Genomic DNA, 24,409 nt, shown 5'->3' on the forward strand with positions numbered 1-24,409 from the left:
TTTTTCTCCCCCAGACTTTTATTGTAAAGTTACAGCAATGGGTAGCAAAGTCCAAAGGAAAATCATTTTCTGATGGGTCAAACAGCAAGACCTCTGAACAAAACAAAAATGAGGGTACACAGCCCCAGTAACTCAGTGACGACAGAGAAGCAGAGATACACAGCACAAAGCAAGCGGAAGTTTGGAAAGGTGCAATACTTCCATACGACGGGCAAGACAGACAAGGGTTAAAAGGCAATGATTGCAGGAACAGTAACGAGGCGACATATAGCTCCTGCGCGACGCTCCTGCCGTCATCTCGCAACCTTGACCTCAGTACCGGATATTTAACTGCCAAAAATAATCCAACGTATTCCAGTAAAATCTGTCCAACAACCGTAACTGTTTTTGCTATTTTATTGGAATGTTAGAGGAACCTCATATTAGACCAGTGTTACAAATAGATTAAAGGACCCCATCATTCCACAACTGAGCTCCTAGAAAAACCGAGAAACACACACACATGTAAACATAGAACATTGCCTAATCCTACCTCCTCTTTCACATGCACTTTGAAGCCCCCTCTCTCTCTCTCTCTCTCTCGCCCACACCTCATCATTGAGGGTCTCAAGAGCGATCCCCTCCCATCCAGCTAGAAGCTGCACTTCCCCCTCTCCCACCCATTCCCAACCAAACCAACCCCACAAACAAGGAATGTAGAAACCAGGAACTACAGATGCTGGTTTAAAAAAAGACACACACACAGAGTGCTGGAGTCGCCCAGCGGATCAGGCAGCGTCTCAGGCGACGTTTCAGGTCAGGGCTCTTCTTCAATCTGAGGAGGAGACCCGACCCGAAACGTCACCCAGCCGTGTTCTCCCGAGATGCTGCCCGACTGCTGAGTTACTCCACACTCTGTGTCTTCTCCACCGCAAACAAGGAACTGAATAAGGTGTCTTCTGGGACAATATGGCCGAGTGTCACATCATATGCTACAATTATTTACAGCACTGTTAGTGTGGACTCCCCCCCCCCCCCCCCCCCCCCCCCCCCCCCCCCCCCCCCTCTGACCTTGCACCTGTTTAGTATAAAAGTTTTACACTTTTCCCAATTTATGATTATATTTTCCTGACCAAGGCTGCAATACAATTGGGCATTACCCATCCCTTTGAGCCATGCTTCAGGGTGATGGCACATCTAGAAGCTAACGGCCATACCCGGATTAGCTCACCCTGACCCACGCCACACACTCACCCACCCACATGTGGAAGATCTCTCAGAGTGAAACGTGTTTTTTTTTTTAAATTTAAAAAGGAAGGGAGCCCCCAAACGAGATGAAAGGTAAAATTCAGCTCCAGTACATCAAACGGATAGGGCAAGTTATATCCAGGATGGGAAGTGGTATACAGGTATGCAACACATTGGGGGAAATGTGAGCCCACTTAACACAGAAGCTTCAAAAATATTGCAACGTTGCAGTCTTAATCCATAAACAAGCAAAATTCAGAAAACAGAACATTTCACGGCCAGCGGCCCAACTGAGAAGACCGCCTGCAGAAACAAAATGGCCTCGTGAGACGAGTCCAACCGCATCCCACAAAGGCTGACCATTTGCCCTTTTGGGAAAGTACAGAGTTTAGCTTCACAGTTAAAGAGCAGCACGGGAGTCCCCTAACTCTTCTCTGGGTGACAGTCTCCTCCTCCACAGAGCAGGCCGAGCAGATATTAAAAGAAGCTACAGAGAGAAAAACACAAATGAGATAGATCAACAACACAGCAAGGTATTTCAGACATGTGCAGAGAAAAGGACACCAAACAGAAACCAAGAGAGATAAATGAGAGGCTGGGGAAGGGAGGACTGAAGCATGCAAGGCGCGGTCACCACTGAGGCTCCCCCAACTGCTGCTCAAATAAATAAAGACACCGTGATTGAGGTGCAACAGCTTTTAATAGCTTAACATGTCGTAAACATCCAGAACAATCTGTGAAGTGGAGCACAAAAATAAAACCTTACGAGAGAAAAATTACAGGCATTCGCGCAAACCGTACACAAATGGTCAAAGCGAAATGCGGAAAAAGTTGTTCTGTCGAGTCTCTAAACATCCGGATCCTAACTGACTCAAATAGCCGGGGAGACGTAATACAAATGTCTCACACTTAAAAATACTTTGGCAATTCTTGGTTTGCAAAACTCAAACTCCTTCAACCTCTCCACATTTGCAAAATAAATAGTGCAATTTATTCCTTCATAAACACTCAAGTACGATGTACTTAATGGTTGGCACATGGGCCTCAAAACATGCAGGGGGGTTTTTTGGTGTACAATGCTACTGATAAATTACACTTGTGTTTGTTTAAAGAAGCCTCTTACTTTGAGCGATACAATCAATACAAGCTTTTCTGCTTATGACAAGACAAGCTGGCATTTCTGGCTTTGGATTCGAATGCCTAGGCCTCAGGCACTGTGCTGATATCTGAAGCTGCCCAGTCTAATATTGATCACAGCTTAATAAGAATAAAAGCAAAAGGCAAAAACATTTTCCATTATCACTGAGGATCTCTAATTATTCAGTGCAGAGCCAAGGGTTACTGTAAGGAAAGAGTGCACAAAATATAGACAAAAATGAATTGCTAGCCAGAGAAATTCATACAATTCAATTCACATTTATTTGCATTTTAGGACCTACTTAGACCTAAACTGTTACGATGCGCAGCATTTGCCTGCCTTCCATGACATGATAAGAGGTATAAAAAAGTCATCTTATTTTAAAAAAAAAACAAGCACACATCCAGACACACAGAAATGCCCTTGGGTGAATCTATCCAGTGCTTATTTAAACAAAGAAAAATCTCTGAACTTTAAATAGAATTGAGCTAAATAAACCTTACACATTAGGTTCCATTCACTGCCACAGACACGGCCAGGAATCTGGTACAAAATAGTTTCAGTACAAATTTGTAAAAAACTGAAAATTATGAAAAGTAAAAATCTGGTGTGTAAAAAAAAACTAGGGAACATTTTATCAAAAATATTCCTTGGTCCCATTCATTGGTAATAAGCTAGTAATCCCTGTCGCCTTCCACTTATTGCACCATTTCAGCTAATCCACTCTCCTTATTAACTCCATTTGAACCAAACTCGTTGTTTTGCCCAGTATTGTACTTTACGTCTTGGCGACCAACATGGACATGCCTTCTGTAACAAGCTGAACCTTCGAGTACCGTGGATGTCAACTTATAAAAAGCAAATAAAAAACGAGCAAAAGGTTTGTTAAGTCTTATCAACACAGGGCTCAGTAATCTGAAACCGTAGCAGCAAAATAGGCAGCACAAAGGGGGTGGCGCGAGAAAAGACCGTGACGATGGCAATTCATGCAAACGCTTCCTGAGTTCTCTAATTCACACACGGACCCCCAAAAGGAATCGTGTTGGGATTACCGAGTTGTAACAGTCTCCGAGGCTCACGGGCAGCTTGATTAGCACCATGCAAGTATTGAAGTGGTAAATTGTGAGTCCTTATGTCAGTTCCATATTATTTATTGCTGGATTCCGTCATTCAGCATAGCCATAGTATCAAGCTCGAACACGCATGTTCACATAGACGGGGGTGGGTCGAGGTGATGGTGGGGAGGGCAGGAGAGAGAGGGGGGGGGGGGGGGGGGGGGGGGGATGGGGAGAGAGAGTGGGACCAAGCACGGCAATGTAATTGGGAACAAAAAAAAGGGGAGTTCATTCCCGACTTGCTGCGGAAAGGATTCTACAGGAAGCCTGAACTGAAAATGAAAGAAAAGCAGGATTAATTTTTCATGAGTTACTTTAAATGAAATGTTTCAGCCAAGTACGGTTCACAATGTAAATAATGAATGAGCAACAGTTTCAGGTTAAATATGAAAATGGTTCACATAACTCAAAAACACACACACACAAAGCAAACACACTTATAGACACAGCAGTGGAATGGGCCCTCATCTGATCAATTGGCTTGGATCAGCACCAATAATCAAACCTGGTACGTGGGGATGCAATGGGTCTTCTCTCTGCCAGAGTCAGTAGGTGAATGGTGCTGTCAACCAATATAGACCTTTAATACCATGTCGACCACCATTTCAGTGCCGTGCCGAGGGATGTTGTACACATTTGCTGACACTTTTTCCAAATCAGTGCCTGGACGGCTAATGTAGCTCACTAGCTCCAAAGCATGGTGAATGGTGCTACACGTGAATGGTGCCATATCATCACAGACGCAAGAGACCAAAGATGTAGAATCTGGAGGAATGCGGAGGAGCTCAACGGGTCAGGTAGCATAGATGGAATGGACAGACAAGGTTTCAGGTCGGGGACCCTTCTTCAGGTTCCCAATTTGAAATGTTTGCCCATTCTCCAGTTTTCCAGGGGTTTGGGAGACAGGTTTGGGGGGGGGGGGGGTAGATTGTTGGACAGGTGAAAAGACTGAGGTGGATGGGGGGGGGGGGTAGGTGGGGGGGAGAAATAGATTGAGTCTAGGTGAGGGGGGGGGGGGGGAGGAGGGGGGGGGGGGGTAGTTAGGGGAGAAGGGAGAAGGGGAGGCTTTTGTAGAGATCTAAAATTGGGGATTTCAATGTACATACAGTTGGGTTAAAAGGTACTCAAGTGGAATACGAGGTCCTGTTCCCCCAGTCCGAGTGTGGCCAGATGTAGTTGGATCTGGCATCAAAAGCATTGGCAGGAAAATGGAGACAGGACATTGGAATCTGGGACCGGTCCTATGGACATTGGAACTGCAAGAAATTGGTTCTGATGCATGTTATAAAGCTCATTCTAAAGCTGCCGTATCTATGGGGCACGGAGGACCCTTAATGCTGTTGCACACCGGAAGCACTGCAGATGCTGGAATCTTGAGCTAAACGCAAAGTGCTGGAGGAACTCAGCAAGCGAGGCAGAATCTGTGGAGGGAATTGCATGGGCAACATTTCAGATTGGGACCTTTCTTCAGGCTGACTGTTGGAATCGGCAGTGCGAACATACCTGGAATGGGCACTATCTCCAGCCCTACGCACAGCCAGGAGGTCACATACTTAGGAGCTTCAGTCTTCCTACTGCCATACTAGACGATGCTTGGTATATGGAAGACAAGTTATTCCTCGTCCTTTGTTACTCGACCGAATTCTCAGCGTCGGCTACTAATTCTGAACTCGACGATGCCATTTGCCTTTGGGCTAGTCTCATGCATGGACCATTGTCCCTTTCACATTAATGACCGGGAGTTAACATTGTTAACGGATCAGCCACACATCTGGTGACCTGGAAGGTGAACTCAAGTAACTCGGCACTGATTTTATGCCCCATTGTCAGAACTGCTAAACAAACAAGGGGCTATAAAAAAAATCCTCAGATAGTTCTTCCTATCAAATACAATCCCTGGGGGCGAGGGTGGGGTGGGATGTGGAAGACTTATTTTTAAAAGTGTGAAATATTTAATACTCAATATACCCCAAAATATCTTAGTTGCAACTATGTAATGAGGCTTGTTATACAACTATCTTAAAAGGCTACAAATTGATTGCAAGATACAGCATGGAACGAGGTCTTTTGGCCCATCGAGTCCATGCCAACCACTGATCGCCCTAGTTCACACTAGTTTCACATCCACTCCCTACACGCTAGTGCCAATTTACAGAGGGCCAATGAACCTACAAACCCGCACGTCTTTGGGGTGTGGGAGGAAACCGGAGCACCCGGAGGAAAACCTACACAGCCACGGGTAGAACGTGCAAACTCCACAGTGACAGCACCCGAGGTCAGGCTCAATCTGGCGCTGTGAGGCAGCAGCTCTGCACACAGTGATACACTGCAGAAAGGTCAAGGAGGGCAAGGCACACGTAAGCAATAACTCACACCAACCATTGAACACGGTGGAGAAGACAGAATTGAGATCATTAATTCCACTGCTGTGATGGGAGGTTAGCAATCGATCCGCTTACCAGAAATGATGGGTCTTATGCAGCATGCAGTGAACAGCGTTAACTGTAAAATATTATACATGCAAAAAGCTAATGTCGATGAACAGTAACACAAATGTAAACACACACACTAGCTCCCTTTCACAAAATCCTTCCCTGCTCTAAAACACACTGCACCTTTTATATTTAGAGTCCATTGACCCTGATGTGCTTTACTGTCTCATGTCCCGAAGTCCCGAACCCGAACAATGTAATTCTTTCATGTCCTTCTCGCTACACCCACTAATCACCCACATCGTATATAATCTGAAGGTTGACAATGACTGCCAAGACAAACCAAGGCTATATTTCAGCGACCTAACTGTGCATCATTAAAATGTCTTCATACTTATACAATTCCCTGCACCTCTGTACTTGTGCAAGCATTCTGCTATCAGCTCTCCTGTGTGTATTTAGACTAAGAATTGGAGAATTTCCATTATTCCGTCACGCTGCTTTAAAAAATGATGGCTGAAACACCCGACACAACAGCGTAGGCTCTGAACCAAAACTGAAGGTGTGCAGCCAACAATCCAAGCCGCTGTACAACAGTGAATCCATTGATTCATTGATTCTCGGAAGACTAAGTCAGTGATTAACAGCGCAGAGGCTTCTCGATCCAGCATCCCAGGCACAGGGAGCAGCAGACCGGTAACATAGGCCGTCTGAAGCATGACAATGAGCTGAATGTCCCTGTGAATGTTGGCAGCTCTCCGTGTGAATCTGGCTGCTGCTGAAGTGATCTGAAGGGCATTTTGTGAACCCACCGTGGAGCCCATCCTCCCCGCTGCCTCCCACCACCATCTCTATAGCAAGAGCACAGTTTCAGCGACCCGCCACTGGACTGGCTGCAAGTCGCACGGTCCCATTTTAGGATTGCCAATGACGAGTGGCAGCTGTGGCCAAATGATCGTCCCGTCTGTGAGCTGCGCCAATGTAACGCCACGCTGCTGCGCCCACAGTTGGACGTTTGGCTGTGCGTTTCACGTGCAGTGCTGGGGAGTTACATCCACCATCAGACACAGTAACGCGAGGGGTGCCAAAAACCACACACAAACATGGTGCAATTTGTGCGGGGAGCGGAACTACAAGGAAACATCCCATTCTGGAATGTCATCCCATCACAGATTTTTAAAAGTTATGATCGGACTCTGGGAATTAATAAGAGAGAGAGATAGATAGAGAGAGACCACTTACTTTTTCCGCTCTTTCTCCCGCTTGAGCGTCTGCTGGCTTCCCGACTGCTGGGCCTGCGACTGCAGCAATTCAGCCGCAGTCTTTCTCTGTTTAAAGGCGTTCATCTCATCATCTAGGCTCTTCTTTTTATCCTCTAGTTTCTTCTTTTCATCCTGGTGAAGTTTCTTTAAACGGTCAAACTTGTCATGTAACTAGGAGGAGGGAGACATCAGAACACGGTTAGTAAGTAACCAGCCTGGCTGCAAAACACAGCCACATCCTGAAAGCAGCAAACGTAGACACGTGCCCGCTCTGCCCCGCCAGGAACTGCTGGATCTCCCGGTTGCCAACCATTTCAACTCCCCTTCCCATTCCCGTGCCAATCTTTCTCTGCCCTGGGGCCTCCTCCATTGCCTGAGTGAGGCCCCTTGCAAACTGGCTGAACAAGAAGGCCAGGGTGGTGCAGCGGTAGAGTTGCTGCCTCACAGCGCCAGACACCCCAAGTTCGATCCCGACTACGGGTGTTGGCTGTACGGAGTTTGTACGTTCTCCCCGCAAGGGGTTTACTCCGGGTGCTCCGGTTTTCTCCCACATTACAAAGATGTGCAGGTTTGTAGGGTTTGGGCCTGAAACGTTGCCCATTTACTTCGCTCCATAGACGCTGCTGCACCCGCTCAGTTTCTCCAGCATTTTTGTGTACCTTCGATTTTCCAGCATCTGCAGTTCCTTCTTAAACAGGTTTGTAGGTTAATTGGCTTCGGTAAATTGTCCCCAGTGTGTAGGATAGAACTAGTGTACGGGTGATCGCGAGTCAGCATGCACCTGGTGGGCTGAAGGGCCTGTTTCCACACTGTATCTCCAAACTAAGCTAAACACTTCATATTCCACTGGGGTGGATAACAGTTTGTACAGTTGAGGATACAAGGAACTGCAGATGCCAGTTTACAAAAAAATAAATAAAGTGCTGGAGTAGCTCAGCAGGTCAGACGGCATTTCTGGAGAACATGGATAGGTGATGTTTCCTGTCGGGACCCTTCCATCAGACTGCCTTCTCCTCAGCTACCTTCTCCTGCAACAGCAAGAGATGCAACACTTGTACTTGTACCTCCTCCATCCAGGGACCCCAACAGTCTTTACAGGTGAGACAGAGGTTCACGGCACTTCCTCCAACCTCATTTAATGCTTGTGGTGCTCCCGATGCGGCCTCCTGTATGTCGGTGAGACCTAGCGTAGACAGCAGCAATCATGTTGCCAAACTCCTGCATCTGGTCAGCAAGACCAGCTGGATCGCCCACTTGTTAACTATTTTAACCCCCTCTTCCCAATACTGAGAGTTTTCTGTCCTGGGCCTCCTTCGTTGCCAGTGAAGCCACACGTACATTGGAGGAACAGCAGCTCATATTTTACCACCAGTTTATGAACCTTGAATTCTCCAATTGTGGGTAACTAACCTACATACACCACCCCCATCTTCCTCCCCTCTTAACCCTGTACCACATGGATGCACACCCATTACTCCCTTTCCCATTCACTCCCCCCCCCCCCACTCCTTCTTCCACCTACATCCCATCCTCTGGCTTCACATTCCACACATCCTCCATCCTATCTCCCACTTTCTCTTTTCACTTCTGACCTTTGTCCAACCAATGACACCCCCCCCCACCCCCCTCCCCTGCATCCACCCATCACTTGTCAGGCTTTGCCCCGACCCCACCTCTCTTCCAGCTTGCTCTCCGCTATTACAAATCAGTCTGAAGACACGAAACGTCAAATATCCATGTTCGCCAGAGATGCTGCCTGACCCGCTGAGTTACTCCGGCACATTGTATCTTTTATTTTGTAAACCAGCATCTGCAGTTCTTTGTGTGTCAACGGAACAACTCGCTGTAAATATAATGTCCCGCATGCCCACTGCCGTGGTGTGTGGTTTCAGTTGAAGGGGCACAAGGCAGCAACGTTACCTCTTTCTCCGCCTCCTTCAGCTCAGACTCCTTCTCCTTCACTCTTGTGACAAACATCTGCCTCATCTCCTCCTCCTTCTTTTGCAGCTCCCCCAGAAACTCGTTCCTCTTTGCTTCATACGTCTCCTGTAAACTGCAAAAAGGGAGTTAGCACTTGCCACAGACTGGGCTTTTCAGTCAACATCCAACATTTCGACGCCTAACTGCAAACAAAAAGCCCAGGTAGAAAACAGCAGAGATCAAACACAAGAGGGTGGTACTGTGGAGCTACAGTAGAGTTGCTGCCTCGCAGCTCCAGGGTTAGATACCGACTACAGGTGCTGTCTGTACGGAGTTTGCACGTTCTCCCCATGACCACGTGCTCCGGTTTCCTCCACACTCCAAAGACGCACAGGATTGTATGTTACTTGGCTACAGATTATAAATTGCCCCTAGTGTGTAGGATAGTGCTAGTGGATCGCTGGTCGGCATGGAGGCAGTGGACTGAAGGGCCTGTTTGTCTAAAGTCCACATTTATACAGCTTCCATGTGCAACCTACTAGTCTGTACTTTCCACTACATCCTGCCAAAACAGAATAAACCTCCTCCTTCAATTAGCCCATTTAGATGTATTTAACATTAGCACACATTTCCAACAATAAGTTCCATTTATTTATTTCCTCCACATTATATTATCCAGGACCCTTTTTTCCCCCACCTTAAAATCCACTCAGTTACTCATCGCCTAATAACTTCCGGTCCGACATAAGTTTCTTTCCTCATCGTAGCTTTTGCCTGATCCACCCCCAGTGTCCTCCAGAAAATCTTTGCTTAAGACCACGTCTTTGAAGAATTCCGCTTCTGAACAAGAAACTAAATGCATTGCATTAACATTTCCACCAGCCATGCATTTAACCTCCAATTTCCCCCCTGGCAGAACTGCAATGGTGCTAAAACCATTTGAAGGGGAAGTTTTGCGCAATTTTATTGAAATAAGACCTTATGTGGAACAGTGACAATGCTGACAAACAGCAACTCTACGTACACTTAGTTTAGTTTATTGTCACGTGCACTGAGGTGCAGACAAAAGATTTTGTTGTGTGCTAACCAGTCAGTGGAAACAGATTACCATCGATCCGTCCACAGTGTACAGATATGTGATACGGGGAATGATGTTTAGCGCAAGATAAAGTCCAGTAAAGTCTGAATAACGATAGTCCGAGGGTTTCCAATGCTGCCTGATAACAGTTGGGAAGAAAATGTCCCTGAATCTGGAGGTGTGCGTTTTCACATTTCTGTACCTCTGGCCTGATGGGGGAGGGGAGAAGAGGGAGTGCGACTCGTCCTTGATTATGCTGGTGGCCACTGTACCTCGGTACATGTGACAGCTGAACTTGTTATGATCAAGTTGGCGAAAACGTTCTGGGCATGGTTAAATCGCGAGTGTGAAATTCTGCAGCATACAGAGGGATGCGGGGGAATATCAAGGTGTGTTTTTAGTTTAGTTTAGAGATACAGCGCGGAAACAGGCCCTTTTGCCCACCGAGTCCGCATCGACCAGCGATCCCCGTACACTAACACTATCCTACACACACTAGGGACAATTTACATTTATGCCAAGCCAATTAACCTACAAACCTGTACATCTTTGGAGTGTGGGAGGAAATCGGAAATCCCAAAGAAAACCCACGCTGTCACAGGGTGAACGTACAGACAGCACCTGTAGTCGGGATCAAACTTAAAGCCCTGTCCCACGGTACGAGTTCATGCCAAGAGCTCTCTCTCGAGTTTTAAAAAAAATCAAACTCGTGGTAAGCACAGAGAATGAACGTAGCGGGTACGTCGGAGCTCGGGGACGTCTCTTAGCGGCTCCTAATGCTAACGGCAGGTACTCGGGAAGACTCGCTAACGGCAGGTAAGCACGGGAAGACGGGTGAAGATTTTTCAACATGTTGAAAAATGTCCACGAGAGCCCCTTGTACCGACGAGTGGCCATTACCGTAAATCTCCGAGTTCGAATCAGGCAAACTCGGGAGAGCTCTTGGAATGAACACGTACTGTGGGAAATGGCTTTCAGGTCTCTGGCGCTGTAAGGCAGGAACTCTACCGCTGTACCACTGTGCCAAGTTGGATGAATTTTTAAAAAGCTGTTGCGTTGGTGTGGACAGCACAGGGGAAAGTGCAGTCTCTCGAGCGCAATACCTGAAGGGCTTGTTGTCGGGGTCGGTGTCCTTGAATCCCATCTCCTCCAGCTTGCAGCGCCGGTACAGCTCGTAGTGACGGGCGTGGGTTTGCTCCCGTAGGTCCTCCATGTTGACCCGGATCAGCATCTCCCGCAGTTTGACAAAGTCACAATGGCTCTCATTCTCCACTGCACGACCATCATGCGATTCAGGGAGTTCACAAAGGCAAGCAAAAGAGTTAACTCTTAAACACATCTTCTCATGGGACAGCATAATGGTGCAAATTAGTTAGAAGTAGAATGTACAAACAAGGAACTGCAGATTTTGGTTTACAAAAATAAAACACAAAGCGCTGCTTGAGTATAGAAGTTGGGAGGTCATGTTGCAGTTACATAAGATGTTGACCAGGCCACATTTAGAGTATTGTGTTCAGTTCTGGACACCATGTTATACAGAAGTTGTTGTCAAGCTGGAAAGGATGCAGAGATGATTTACGAGGATGTTGCCTGAATTCGAGGGCACGAGTTACAGGGAGAGGTTGAACAGGCTAGGACTTTGTTCCTTGGAGCGCAGGAGGATGATCTTATAGAGGTGTACAAAACCATGAGAGGAATAGATCGGGTAGACACACAGTGTCTCTTGCCCAGAGTAGGGGAATTGAAAACCAAAGGACATAGGTTTAAGGGGAAAAGATTTAATAGGAATCTGAGGGGTAACTTTTTCACACAAAGGGTGGTGGGTGCATGGAACGAGCTGCCAGAGGAAGTAGTTGAGGCAGGTACTGGTGCAAAGTTTAAGAAACAGTTAGTACATACATAGGACAGGTTTAGAGGGATACGAGCCAAACGAGGGCAGGTGGGGAATGTTTGTCATGTCGGGGTGTCTGAGAATAGGCTGCTCTTCGAAACCCACGGAATTCTGACCTATTGGCAGCTTTTCTCCTGACAATAAAGCTCTTCCATTATCTGTGGCATCTGCAGAATGAAGAGGAGTCTCTGCTCAAAATGTCACCTTCTCCATGTAGAGAACAAGGAAGTGCAGATGTTGGTTTGCAAATAAAAAAAGAGACAAAGTGCGGGAGCAGGTGACGTTTTGAGTCAGGACCCTTCTTCCTGAAACGTCGCCTATCCATGCTCGCCAGAGATGCTGCCTGATCTGCTGAGTTACTCCAGCACTTTGTGTCTTTTCTTGTGCATATAAGTTCATGTGAGCATATATTTGTGCATCATAGTTAGCTCTCTGCAGTGAGGAGTGGGTGCAGCTGCAATGCATTATATGCGAAGATGCCCCTCTGCGCTGGTGCTCAATTGTAGTCGCGTGTCGGGGGGGAACGCAGCCAGACGGCTGGGAAGGCAGAGATTCAGGACTAGTGGGGGACCAAAGTGAAAGCAGTTTAGGGGGAAACAGTGACTGATGCATAGGGAGCAAAAGTGTGGAATTGCTGGCACACTTATGGCGGGGCAAGTCTGATGGGGATTTTGCCCGAATCACACCTGGAGTAGTGCCTGCCACCTCCTGGTGCTATGCAACAGTACTTTATTGTCACATGTACCAGCGTACAATGAAATTCTTCTGCATTTAGTTTGGTAACAGTCTCACTATACATTGGGCACAATCACAGTTGAGTGCAAGAGTGTAAGCTAGTGCGTTTTGTAGGCATGTGCCGAATATATTGGAAATTGGCCATAATTCAGCACAGTGTCTGTCGCAGCCTCACAGCACTCCCGGTTGGATCCTGGCCTCGGATGCCGTCTGTGTGGAGTTTGCATGCTCTCCCTGTGACTGCGTGGGATTTCTCCGGGTGCTCCGGTTTCCTCCCATATCCCAAATAGGTGGGGGTTTTATATGTTAAGTGGCCTCTAATATTGCCGGGAGTAAATGTGTAGGGAGTGGATAAGAAAGTGGGATAACAGAACTAATGCCACCGACGGTCAGTCTGGACTAGGTGGGCCGAATGGCCTGTTTCCACACTGGATCTCTAAACTAAACATTCATTTAATTTTGGCCCCTCCACCCACCGACCAGAGACCCCCGCACACGAACATTATCCTATACATCAGGAACAATTTACGATTTTACCGAAGTCAATTAACCTACAAACTGGCACGTCTTTGGCGTGTGGGAGGAAACCGGAGCACGGTGAGAAACCCACGCGGTCACGGGGAGAATGTACAATGTCTGTACAGACAGCACCGGGAGTCAGGATTAAACCCAGGTGTCTGGCGCTGTAAAGCAGCAACTCTACCACTGCACGCTGTGTTCAGAATTGGTGCATTAGGATTCAAAGATCCGCCCCGCCACCTCCCAGCTGCTGCTCGCTTCACCTCCCCACAGCTATTCAGTCATACCCTGCGTTAGGGACACCCCCTTGCCAAAGGCCACCCTCCTGGGATTTCAGGGTGAAGTGATCCAGAGCCTTAGTACTCTCTGCGGGGCCCAGCGTGAACAAACTGCAGAGGGTCGCGGCAGAATCCAGCCTGCCCGCCCGCCCCACGCCAGCTCCCCAGGCCACTCCGCTCAGGGCTGACCAACCGCCAGCGCATGGGGTGGAGACTCCGGGCCAGGAAGATGTCCACCCTGGCCATCCGCAGATCCCGAGGCAGCTCATCCAACACGGGCTCCCACCACTTGTAAAAACATCCCGCAGAGCTGCTGCATGAATCACTCTGCAGCTGCACAAACAACCCAGTGAAGGCAATGCGACTGCTGCTCTCACACAAGCATCCTGTGTCCTTCAGACACGGAGAAAGGAGGAGAGCTTCTTCATGGAGATTTCACAGTGGAGCAGTTAAATGGAGAAACAAGGAGCTGCAGAGACTCTAAAGCAATCCACAAAGTGCTGGAATAACGCACCAGACAGAGCACACAGTGGCGCAGCAGTAGAGTCGCTGCATTACAGCGCCAGTGACCCGGGTTCGATCCTGACTGTGGTTGCTGTCTGTAAGGAGTTTGTACTTTTCCCCCTATGACCGCTTGGGTTTTCTCCGGGTGCTCCGGTTTCCTCCCACACTCCAGTGACGTGCAGGTTTGAAGGTTCATTTGGCTTTGGTAAAAATTGTGCATTGTCCCTGGTGTGACGGATAATATTAGTGTACGCGTGATCATCGGTCACTGCTGACCCGATGGGCCGAAGGGCCTGCTCCTTGCGCTGTGGCTCTAAACTAAAATGTTTATAAAAGTGAATAAAAAGGAACAAAATATGTTTTCAACTCACTTTTCTTGACACTGCACAGATAACTCGGATTTGCATTATTTTTTTTAAAAAACACAATAGGAACCATTTTCTAGGGTCACAACCCCTGTAATAATCTGTAATATCGGGCCACCTCCAATATATGTAAAGTGTATCCTCAGATCATATGGTAGGCACAAAATGCTGGAGTAACTCAGCGGGTGAGATCATAAGGTTCAGTGTGTCAATGGTCAGGACACTGGCTTCTTGTTAGAGGTCTATTTTTAAGTGGTATTCATTTTGGTTGCAATGAACTGTATTCAACATTGAGGGAGAGTCAAGTAACCATTAGCGGCGGTGGTTTAGCACCTAAACCGGTGAAGACATCTCTCACCCTGCACTGTACCCCAGGGGTACTGCCGTGCCTTCATCATCTTGTTCCCAATCTTAATCTCCTCTGTACTTCCAACGACAGCAAAAGGTAAATGAGCCTGAAACACATCAATACAAATGGAAACATGCACAGCAGTGATGGAATGATTCACGATGCAGAGCCATCAGTATTTAGCACCTCTCTTGGCCCTTCAAATAACTTTACCCCAGGGGGTACTGCCATTTGTACTCCTGGCTTTTGACCATGCCCAAGGCTTTGCTTCTGTTTGTGGTTTTTTGAACGACTTTATTTTACATGTCTTTTCCTACTATTTCTTTGATTGTTAATTTATGTGTTACGCACAGCAGTGATGTAAGACTTGTTGCAGCGATGCAAAGTGATCTATATTTAGCACCTCACTTATTATTATTCAAAGATGCACTGTCCTTTTCCATTAGTCCCACCCCCTGCTCGTACACCATTGTACTGCAACTCTCTCCCCCTTGGCTTTCATCCAAGTTACTATTCAATACTGTGCAGGAAGGAACTGCTTTCAAGAGAGAGCTTGAGAGGTCTCGTAAACTGCAGTTGAAACCGAAGATAGGCGCAAAAAGCTGGAGTAACTCAGCGGGTCAGGCAGCATCTCTGGGGGAATGGAATAGGTAATATTTCGGGTCGAGACCCTTCTTGAGGTCTCGACCCGGGAAACGTCATCTATTCCATTTCTCCAGAGATGCTACTCCAGCTATTTGTGTCTACCAGTCAATACTGTTCAACTTTCTCTTTTGGCCTTCATCCGAATTACTGTTCAACTTTCAGATCATGTTTTTAAAATAAAGATTTCTCATTTCAGATTTCCTTGTTAATTCCCAGGCATGCATTTCCTTTGTTACCAACACCCACAAGAGAATTAGCTTCCTCAAATCTACCATGGAAAGACACTATCATAAACCACCCACTTGGAAAACTTCTTTTACTTTATGTTTTTAAACTTTGTCTATTATGTTTGAAAAATCACATCTTGCATTAAAAATAAATTATATTTTTAAAATAAATGATATAGTAAAATAAGTTATGGATTATATTTCAAACTAAATTAGATTAATTATAATTCAAACTAAATTAGATTCATTATAATTCAAAATAAATTATATTTATTATATTTCAAAATATATTATATTAATTTTATTTCAAATTAAATTATATTTAAAAATAAATTTTAAACTATATGTAGGAAGGAACTGCAGATGCTGGTTTAAACTGAAGATAGACACACAGAGCTGGAGTAAATCAGCGGGTCAGGCAGCATCTCTGGAGAGAAGGGATAGGTGACGTTTTGGGTCGAGACCCTTCTTCAGACCATCTTGCATAAAAATCAAAATCTAAATATATTTTAAAATAATGTCCTCGGATTATATTTATATTTTTAATCACTTTTTATATATTAAAATATTATTTTACAAATCTAATCCTCAGATTAAAAAACTACATCTTGCATAAAAATATTTAAAACATTATTTACAAAAATCCTTTATAGAGTCATAGATACAGGCCCTTCGGCCCAACTTGCCCATGCCAACCTAGATGCCCTTCTCCATTAGTCCCACCTGCCTGTCTTTGGCCCATGTGCTAAACCTTTCCTACCCATGCACGTGTCCAAGTGCCATGTACTTCCTCAGATTATATCAAAAAATAAATCACTTCTTGCAATAAAATTACAAAAATCACTGCCCCATAAATTGGTCTGCATTTTATTTTAGATTTGTCAAACAGGGCGTGTTGGTAATGACTGTACGTACTAGCTTGTACGTTCCTTGCCAAGTCTGCAATGGAAACCATCTGCCCATATTCCTCATGAAGCGATCTGTTAGTATCATGCAGCAAGGAGATTATTTGTTGCCCTTCCTCATTGACTTGGGAGGCATAGTGGCACAGCGATAGAGCTGCTGCCTGACAGCACCAGGGACTTGGTTTCGATCCTGACAATGGGTGCTGTCTGTAGGGAGTTTGTACGATCTCCCTGTGACCAAGAGGGGATCTTATTGAAACATATAAGATTGTTAAAGGTTTGGACACTCTAGAGGCAGGAAACATGTTCCCGATGTTGGGGGAGTCCAGAACCAGGGGCCACAGTTTAAGAATAAGGGGTAAGGCATTTAGAACGGAGATGAGGAAACACTTTTTCACACAGAGAGTTGTGAGTCTGTGGAATTCTCTGCCTCAGAGGGCGGTGGAGGCCAGTTCTCTGGATGCTTTCAAGAGAGAGCTTGAGAGGTCTCGTAAATAAAGCCGTGTGTTAGGGGATATGGGGAGAAGGCAGGAACGGGGTACTGATTGTGGATGATCAGCCATGATCATATTGAATGGTGGTGCTGGCTCGAAGGGCCGAATGGTCTACTCCTGCACCTATTGTCTATTGTCTAAGCAGGTTTTCTCTGTGTGCTCCGGTTTCCTCCCAAACTCCAAAGATGTCCAGGTTTGGAGGTTAATTGGATTTGGTAAAATTACAAGTTGACCCTAGCGTTTAGGATAGTGCTCGTGTACTGGGAGATCGCTGGTCGGTGCAGACTATTCGGGCCTGCTTCTGCGCTGTATCACTAAAGTTCCAAAGCCCGCAAGGTGATGAGAGGCAAGTCCTCCGTGAACCCTAGCTGTCTGGGCAGGAAGGTTCTCCCCCTCTCCGGAAGGGTGGCCGCTATTTCCAATAGTTATTAACCTACTTCCAGAGAACAGGAATAGATTTGGCAAACGACAATTTCCAGTTCTGCATGAAGACAAAGAAAAGGCAAACTCACGTTCATGGTTCCATTGATCTCGGCCACCGTCTCGTCATCCGTGGGGAACTGGTAGATCTGGACCCCGTTGCTGACCAATTCACTCATGATCTTGATCTTGAATTTCTGGAGCTCGGTTTTGGAAATGGAATCTGCTTTGGCAATGATTGGAATGATATTGACCTGAAAGATAACAGAAGGTCTTTGGCTATGGGTTTATACAGAGTAGCAACTCACGGGAGCTGCCTAGTTGGATTCAAATGTACCCCTGAATAAAATCTTACCATATGAAAGTTTGAATGGGAGCAAGAAACGAGGATAAATTACAGAATGTTAGAGGACAGGAGAGATGAAGATCAAAGAACATCTTATCTTTTCACAAGTTGTGTTACAGTGGCACAGCTGGTAGAACTGCTGCCGCACAGCACCACTGACCCGGGTTTGATCCTGACCTCAGCGGCTCCGTGTGCGGAGTTTGCACGTTCTGTGACCACGCTCGTGTCCTCTGGGTACAGGTGCCGAATCCATTGGAAAATGGCCACAAATCAGCACGGTGTCGCAGCGGGAAGAGCAGCTGCCTCGCAACGCTGGTGACCCAGATTCAATCCTGGCCTCAAACACTGTCTGTGCGGAGTTTGCACGTTCTCCCTGTGACTGCGAGGGTTTCGTCCCACATCCCAAAGATCCACAGGTTTGTAGTTTCGTTGGCCGTTGTAAATTGTTCCCTCGTGTGGCGGGAGTGGATGTGAAAGTAGGATAACATAGAACTACTGTGAGTGGGTGATCGATGGTCAGCATGGGCTCGGAGGGCCGAAGGGCCCCTTTCCGTGGCATATCTTTCAATTGCTTCAAACAAATTCTCAGGTCCACAGACTTGGTTAGAACTTTATTTCAATAGGTGTTTAGCAAATGTTTACCCCAGCCAATCAGCATTCCCAGGGATGGCACAGGAAAGCCCACAATTGCTCCTTTAGCTTAGAGATGAAGCGTGGAAAGAGGCCCTTCGGCCCACCGAGTCTGTGCCGACCCACGGCCACCCGTACACTAGGGATAATTTACAGGGGCCAATTGACCTACAAACCTGTATGTCTTTGGAGTAGAGTGGGAGGAAACTGGAGCACCTGGAGAAAACCCACCCAATCACAAGAAGAAAGTACAAACTCCATACAGACAGCACCCGTAGTCGGGATTGAACTTGGGTCTCAAGTCTTCTGCTGCACCATTGTACTGCCCACCACAATCTCAAAGATTCTGCAGAAGGCTTGCTACTGTGTAAAGTCATGGGTATTTACACAATAGTAGCCAGCAAGCTTCCAAAATCAACATTTCCAAAAGCACTCACTTTTAGTGAGTACTAAAGGAATCAGTCGAGGCAATTTGCAATGCTGCATTTGTTGAGCTTGCACTGAGGGAGGACTCCACAAACCTAGCACTAAGGTGCCCAGCTAGATGCAACTCTCCGAAGGTGCAAGGTGAAAGCTCACCAACACAACATCCAACCCTTACTAAGCAGAAATTTTATTTTGTTGCCATTTCCTTTAACAGCTTCAATGCCGAATAAAGACTTTGCAGAGAATTGTGGGCACAGCTCAGATCATCGCACAAACCAGCCTCCATTGACTCCATTTGCACATCGCGCTGCCTCGGCAAGTCCAGCAGCGTAATCAAGGACGAGTCGCACCCCGGCCACTCCCTCTTCTCCCCTCTCCCAACGGGCAAACGGTATAGAAATGTGGAAACACACACCTCCAGATTCAGGAACAGTTTCTTCCCAGCTGTTGTCAGCAACTGAACCATCCTACCAACAACTAGAGAGCAGTTCTGAACTAGTGTCTACCTCATTGGAGACCCTCAGACTATCTTTGATCAGACTTTATTTTGCACTGAGTGTTGTTCACATTATTCCCTTTATCATGCATCTCTGTATAATGCATTCGGCTCGATTGTAATCATGTAATATCTCTCCGCTGACTGCTTCACACACAATAACGTTTCACTGTACCTCGGCACATGTGACAATAAACTATAAACTTAAGCCCCTGTCCCACTTGCGTGTCCTTGGCACGCTAATTATGCGACCTCATGCTCACGTTGAGGCGCGCCGGCCCTGCGAAGGTCGGGTGCGATTTCATGCGCCGTGTGGAGCACGTGGCATTATTTGAGGATGGACACAAAATGCTGGAGAAACTCAGCGGGACCGGCAGCATCTCTGGAGAGAAGCAATGGGTGATGTTTCGTGTCGAGACTCTTCTTCAGTCTGAAAGAAGGGTCTTGACCCGAAACATCACCCATTGCTTCTCTCCAGAGATGCTGCTGGTCCCGCTAAGTTACTCCAGCATTTTGTGTCTATCTTCAATCTTCTTGGCCCCGCTCTGGGAGTAGAAGTGGAGGCGAATCCAGATGGCAATGGCCGTGAGCCCCAGACCGGGTTCGGCGATCGTTTGCTTGCTTCTGCTGCTGTTGAAGGAGAGATGTTGCATCGCGCCAGGGTCTTGGGCCTGTCCCACTTATGGCCGTCAGTTACGTGACAGGCCGTTGGCGTGCGAAGATTTCGTTCGCTACAAAAATTTCGGAGCCCCGCGCGATATCGCGCACAACTACATACCCCTCCACGCTTCTCAGTGGGACCGGCCCCGCGCGGCCACACGATGCCCGTGCACCTCAACGCGACCACGAGATTGCGTAATTTGCGTGCCAAGGACACGTAAGTGGGACAGGCCCTTAATACTAAGAGATTAAAAGCTTTGCAGAGACAGCACACGAGGTTCAACTAAAATCCCATGGCCTGGAATCTAAACATTGATTCATTCTCTTTTAATCTTCAATAACTAAATTCCTGAACACTCCAAATTTCTGAAAAGCAAAAAGAACTACAAAAGAAAAATGTGGAGATAAAGTGGATTGTTTGAATTTCCTCATCGAGGGCAGATTAGTGAGGGACAGCACACAAACAAAGGAAGCAGAGGATGGGATTTGAAATATTTGCACATATAATCAGTCACAAGATCAATATCCTCTTTTGCACACAGTATTCCGCTGAGTTTTAGTTTAGCTTAGAGATTCAGTGCGGAAACAGTCCCTTCGACCCACTGAGTCCACGCTGACCAGTGATCCCTGTACACTAGCACAATCTTACACGCTAGTAACAATTTACAATTTTCACCGGCCAATTAACCGACAAACCCGTATGTCTTTGGAGTGTGGGAGGAAACCAGAGCTCCCAGAGAAAACCCACGCAGTCACGGGGAAAGCATACAAACTCCGTACAGACAACACCCGAGGTCAGGATCGAACCCGGGCCACTGGCGCTGGAAGGCAGCAACTCTACCGCTGCACCACCGTCTGCTGCGGTGCTCTGTGACGGCACCAACCTAAACCTCCCCATAATCTCTGGGTGGTGGCAACATCAACTAGTATCTGTCCAGCAGCAATTCACAGGGGCTGGAGCAGAGAAACTGATCAGAGGCACACAACCACACGCAGGAAACAATCTGTTTAAATGGCAGTCAGGACCACCCATCGAAAAGCTGCTTCGAAGCACCCATTTTCACAATGCCTGGGCATCCCAAAGGGCTTCAGAGAAATGAGATGTCGTTGGTTAACGTACATGACCCAAAAATCATGTTTATTTGAGTGATAATGGACGAGTATTAACAATTGATGAACGGAACCATCCTGCCAACTTGTCTTTCCACTGACCGTATAGCAGACAAAAGCGTTTCACTGTACCTCAGTACACGTGACAATAAACTAAAGTAAAAAAACTAAACTCAATTGAGGTTTAGTTTAGAAATATAGCATGGAAACAGGCCCTTCGGCCCACCGAGTCCACGCTGAACGCCCAATCTTCAATATTTATCATCTTCTGCTCACCTACAGTCCAGCCATCCTACCCCTAGTTTAGTGTCGAGGTACAGCATGGAAACAGGCCCTTCAACCAACTGAGTCCATGCTGGCCATAGATCACCTATTCACACTAGTTCTGTTGTCCCATCCACTCTTTACCACTAGGGGCAATTCATAGAAGGCCAATAAACGCCGGGTTCGAAATTAGTGGTTGCCCGGGTGCCACTGGCCACTCAAAGTGCCACAGGGCAACCTAAACACCGAGTCATTTTGCCCGGCTTGGCACGCAGATACTGGTTGATACCGAACATAGACACAAAAAACTGGAGTAACTCAGCGGGTCAGGCAGCATCTCTGGAGAAAAAGAACGTGACGTTTTGTGTCGGCGACGGCTGTAATGCGTGGGAACGAGACTAAGTGTGGCGTGACAGAGGGTCGGAGCGAATGACGGGCCCCGCACAGCAGCAGCAGCAGCGGCAGCGGCGGCTCCATCTCCTCCTCCTCCCGCCCCCCCCGCCCGCCCCGTTAGCGGCCACTCTGCCAACGGCGCTTTGAAAACAAACCCTCCCGCACATCGAGGCCGGGAGAAGGGAGGGAGGGAGGGAGGGGGTGGCCCCCTTCTGCCGTCTGAAGCGTCTGCACCGCTCGGCCCCGCACCTTCCTGTTGGTTGGCGGAGATGGGGAGGCGGTGGCGAGGAGATCCCAACTGCCTTTATCCTTTGGCGGCCTTCATCCTTAAACTTGGCGATAGTTTAGAGATACACTGTGGAAACAGGCCCTTCTGCCCATCAAGTCCACGCCGACCAGCGATCCCCTGTACACTAGTTTTATCCTACCCACTAGGAGCAATTTACCCGCCTGTGTAGACATCGCTGTAAATGGGGTGACAAAATTTAAGGGCCCCAACCCAAAATGTCACCTATCCATTTTCTCCATGGATGCTGCTACCTGACGCACTGAATTCTTCTAGCACTTCGTGTTTGGATTAAACTTACAGATGTATACGAGGCCAGAATTGAAGCAAACAATGATGAGGATAACTCCAGGAAAGGTGAGGATAACTCTTAGTGCAAGCCTCCTGACCTATGCCTCACCTTGCTGTCCAGTTTCTTCATGGTCACCAGATCGAGAGACTTTAGCGAGTGGCCGGTGGGGGCGATGAAGTACAGGCAGACGTGGATGCGGCTGTCGTGGTAGTTGTGTAACGTACGCTTGATCTTCAACTCCTCCTGCAGGTAGGCCTCAAACTGGGCATCAATAAACTCCACAATAGACCTGTAGCTGCAAGTACAGAGAGCACAGTCTTGTCATACAGTGAAACGCCACACAGCAACTCTGGACTGGATGTGGAAAGCCGTCTGAACAGAGTGTTTCGACTAGAATTTACAGATACGGTGCGGAAACAGGCCCTATGACCCACCGAGTCCGACAGCAATCACCCCAAACACTGGCACCGTCCTATTCCCTAGGGACAATTTAAACTTTTACCAAAGCCAATTAACCTACAAGCCTGTACGTCTTTGGAGTGTGGGAGGAAACTGGAGCAACTGGAGAAAATCCACAGGGAGAACGTACAAACTCCGTACAAAGAGCATCTGTAGTTAGGATCGACTCTGGCGCTTTAAGGCAGCAGCTCTGTGCTGCCTCTGTTTGAGTCGGATCATACAAAGATGACGGTCTATCAAAGAGACATAATTGTCACGCACCCAAGCACCGGGCTGGAGACAAACATGTAACACGGCCACAGGCACGGAGTTGGGGCCAATGTCAGGGTGGCCATGTTCTCCACACTGCAAGTTGGGAATGACGTTGAAATATCACAAAGCTGAGATGGTGCTATGGGTGGAACATTTTGGACCATCTCAACGTATCTCAAAGATCCATCCCTGAAAACTCCCATCTCTTTCACATCCCGTCCAATAAATCCTTTGGTATCTTGTCTGGTCGGCATGCCACTTTTCAATCTCTTTAGACCCTCCGTGATTCCCATGCCCCAATTTCAGCACTCTTTGCAATCTTGTTAACTCTCCAAGTACACAATGCATATTTGGTTAAATGTTCCATTAAGTTGCACCACTGTTAATCCGGTACTCCACAATCTCAGTTTGGTTTGGGAACAGCTCTGCCCAAGACTGCATGAAAGTACAGAGACATGTGGATGTAGCCCAGTCCATCATATAGACCACACTCCCAATGTTTACAGATACGGCACAGAAATAGGCCCTTCGGCCCACCGAGTCCGTGCCGACGAGTGATCACCCCGAGCACTGGAACTGTCCTATACACTAGGGACAATATACAATTTTACCAAAGCCAATTCACCTACAAACCTGTACATCTTTGGGGTGTGGGAGGAAACTGGAGCAACTGGAGAAAATTCACAGGGAGAACGTACAAACTCAGTACAAAGAGCATCTGTAGTCAGGATCGAACCAAGGACTCTGGCGCTGTACACTTCACACAGCCAACATAAGCAAAGGCTTGCTGCACCCCAGTCATTCCTTCTCCCTGCTAGCGTCAGGCAGACGGTACGGAAGCTTTAAAGTGTGTACCATCAGCCTCAGGAACAGCTTCTTCCACTCTGTGATCAGGCTTCTGAACTGTCCTTCACTCAATAAGTTAGGTAGGGTAATTGTCCAATTCACCTCCACCCCAATGAGGACATTGGACTTTCTCTATCGAACTGCTGCACCACGATGCTGTCACTCTCTGTCTTCCACTTTGCTCTATCTATTGTACTTTGGTTGTATTGATGTATAGCATTATCTGAGTTGATTGGTTAGCATGCAAAGCAAAGCTTTTCACTGTGCCTCAGTACACGTGACAATTATAAAACTAATCGTAAGAAACTGCAAGTATGGTGCGGGTCCACGTCCGATTCTCTGGCAATTAGTGCTTCATCCCCCCCTTTAATCTAGATAAAATCTACCCCCCCCCTTCAGAAGTCCTCCCGTAAATGTGGTGCCGAGGCCGGGTGAGGTGGCAGAT

General features: G+C 47.2%; 1 protein-coding gene across 7 annotated transcripts in view; it reads right to left on the reverse strand.

The window, feature by feature from the left end:
* LOC129702322 (septin-6) overlaps positions 1 to 24,409 on the reverse strand; it is a 69,819-nt gene continuing 45,410 nt past the window's right edge. For 4 of the 7 annotated variants that reach the window (XM_055644053.1, XM_055644057.1, XM_055644058.1 and 1 more), the window contains exons 4-10: positions 22,516 to 22,702; positions 17,597 to 17,758; positions 14,823 to 14,919; positions 11,276 to 11,444; positions 9,095 to 9,227; positions 7,155 to 7,345; positions 1,909 to 2,568 (exon numbers count right to left, since the gene is read on the reverse strand). In XM_055644053.1, the coding sequence (XP_055500028.1) occupies positions 2,544 to 2,568; positions 7,155 to 7,345; positions 9,095 to 9,227; positions 11,276 to 11,444; positions 14,823 to 14,919; positions 17,597 to 17,758; positions 22,516 to 22,702 (964 nt within the window). In that variant the 3' untranslated portion in view covers positions 1,909 to 2,543. Of the gene's footprint in view, positions 1,715 to 1,908; positions 2,569 to 3,644; positions 3,753 to 5,939; positions 5,983 to 7,154; positions 7,346 to 9,094; positions 9,228 to 11,275; positions 11,445 to 14,822; positions 14,920 to 17,596; positions 17,759 to 22,515; positions 22,703 to 24,409 lie in introns of those variants that run through there. The other 3 variants (XM_055644056.1, XM_055644055.1, XM_055644054.1) reach the window with 3 other exon arrangements.

The sequence above is a fragment of the Leucoraja erinacea genome, chromosome 12 (assembly GCF_028641065.1).
Source record: "Leucoraja erinacea ecotype New England chromosome 12, Leri_hhj_1, whole genome shotgun sequence".
Lineage (NCBI taxonomy): Eukaryota > Metazoa > Chordata > Chondrichthyes > Rajiformes > Rajidae > Leucoraja > Leucoraja erinaceus.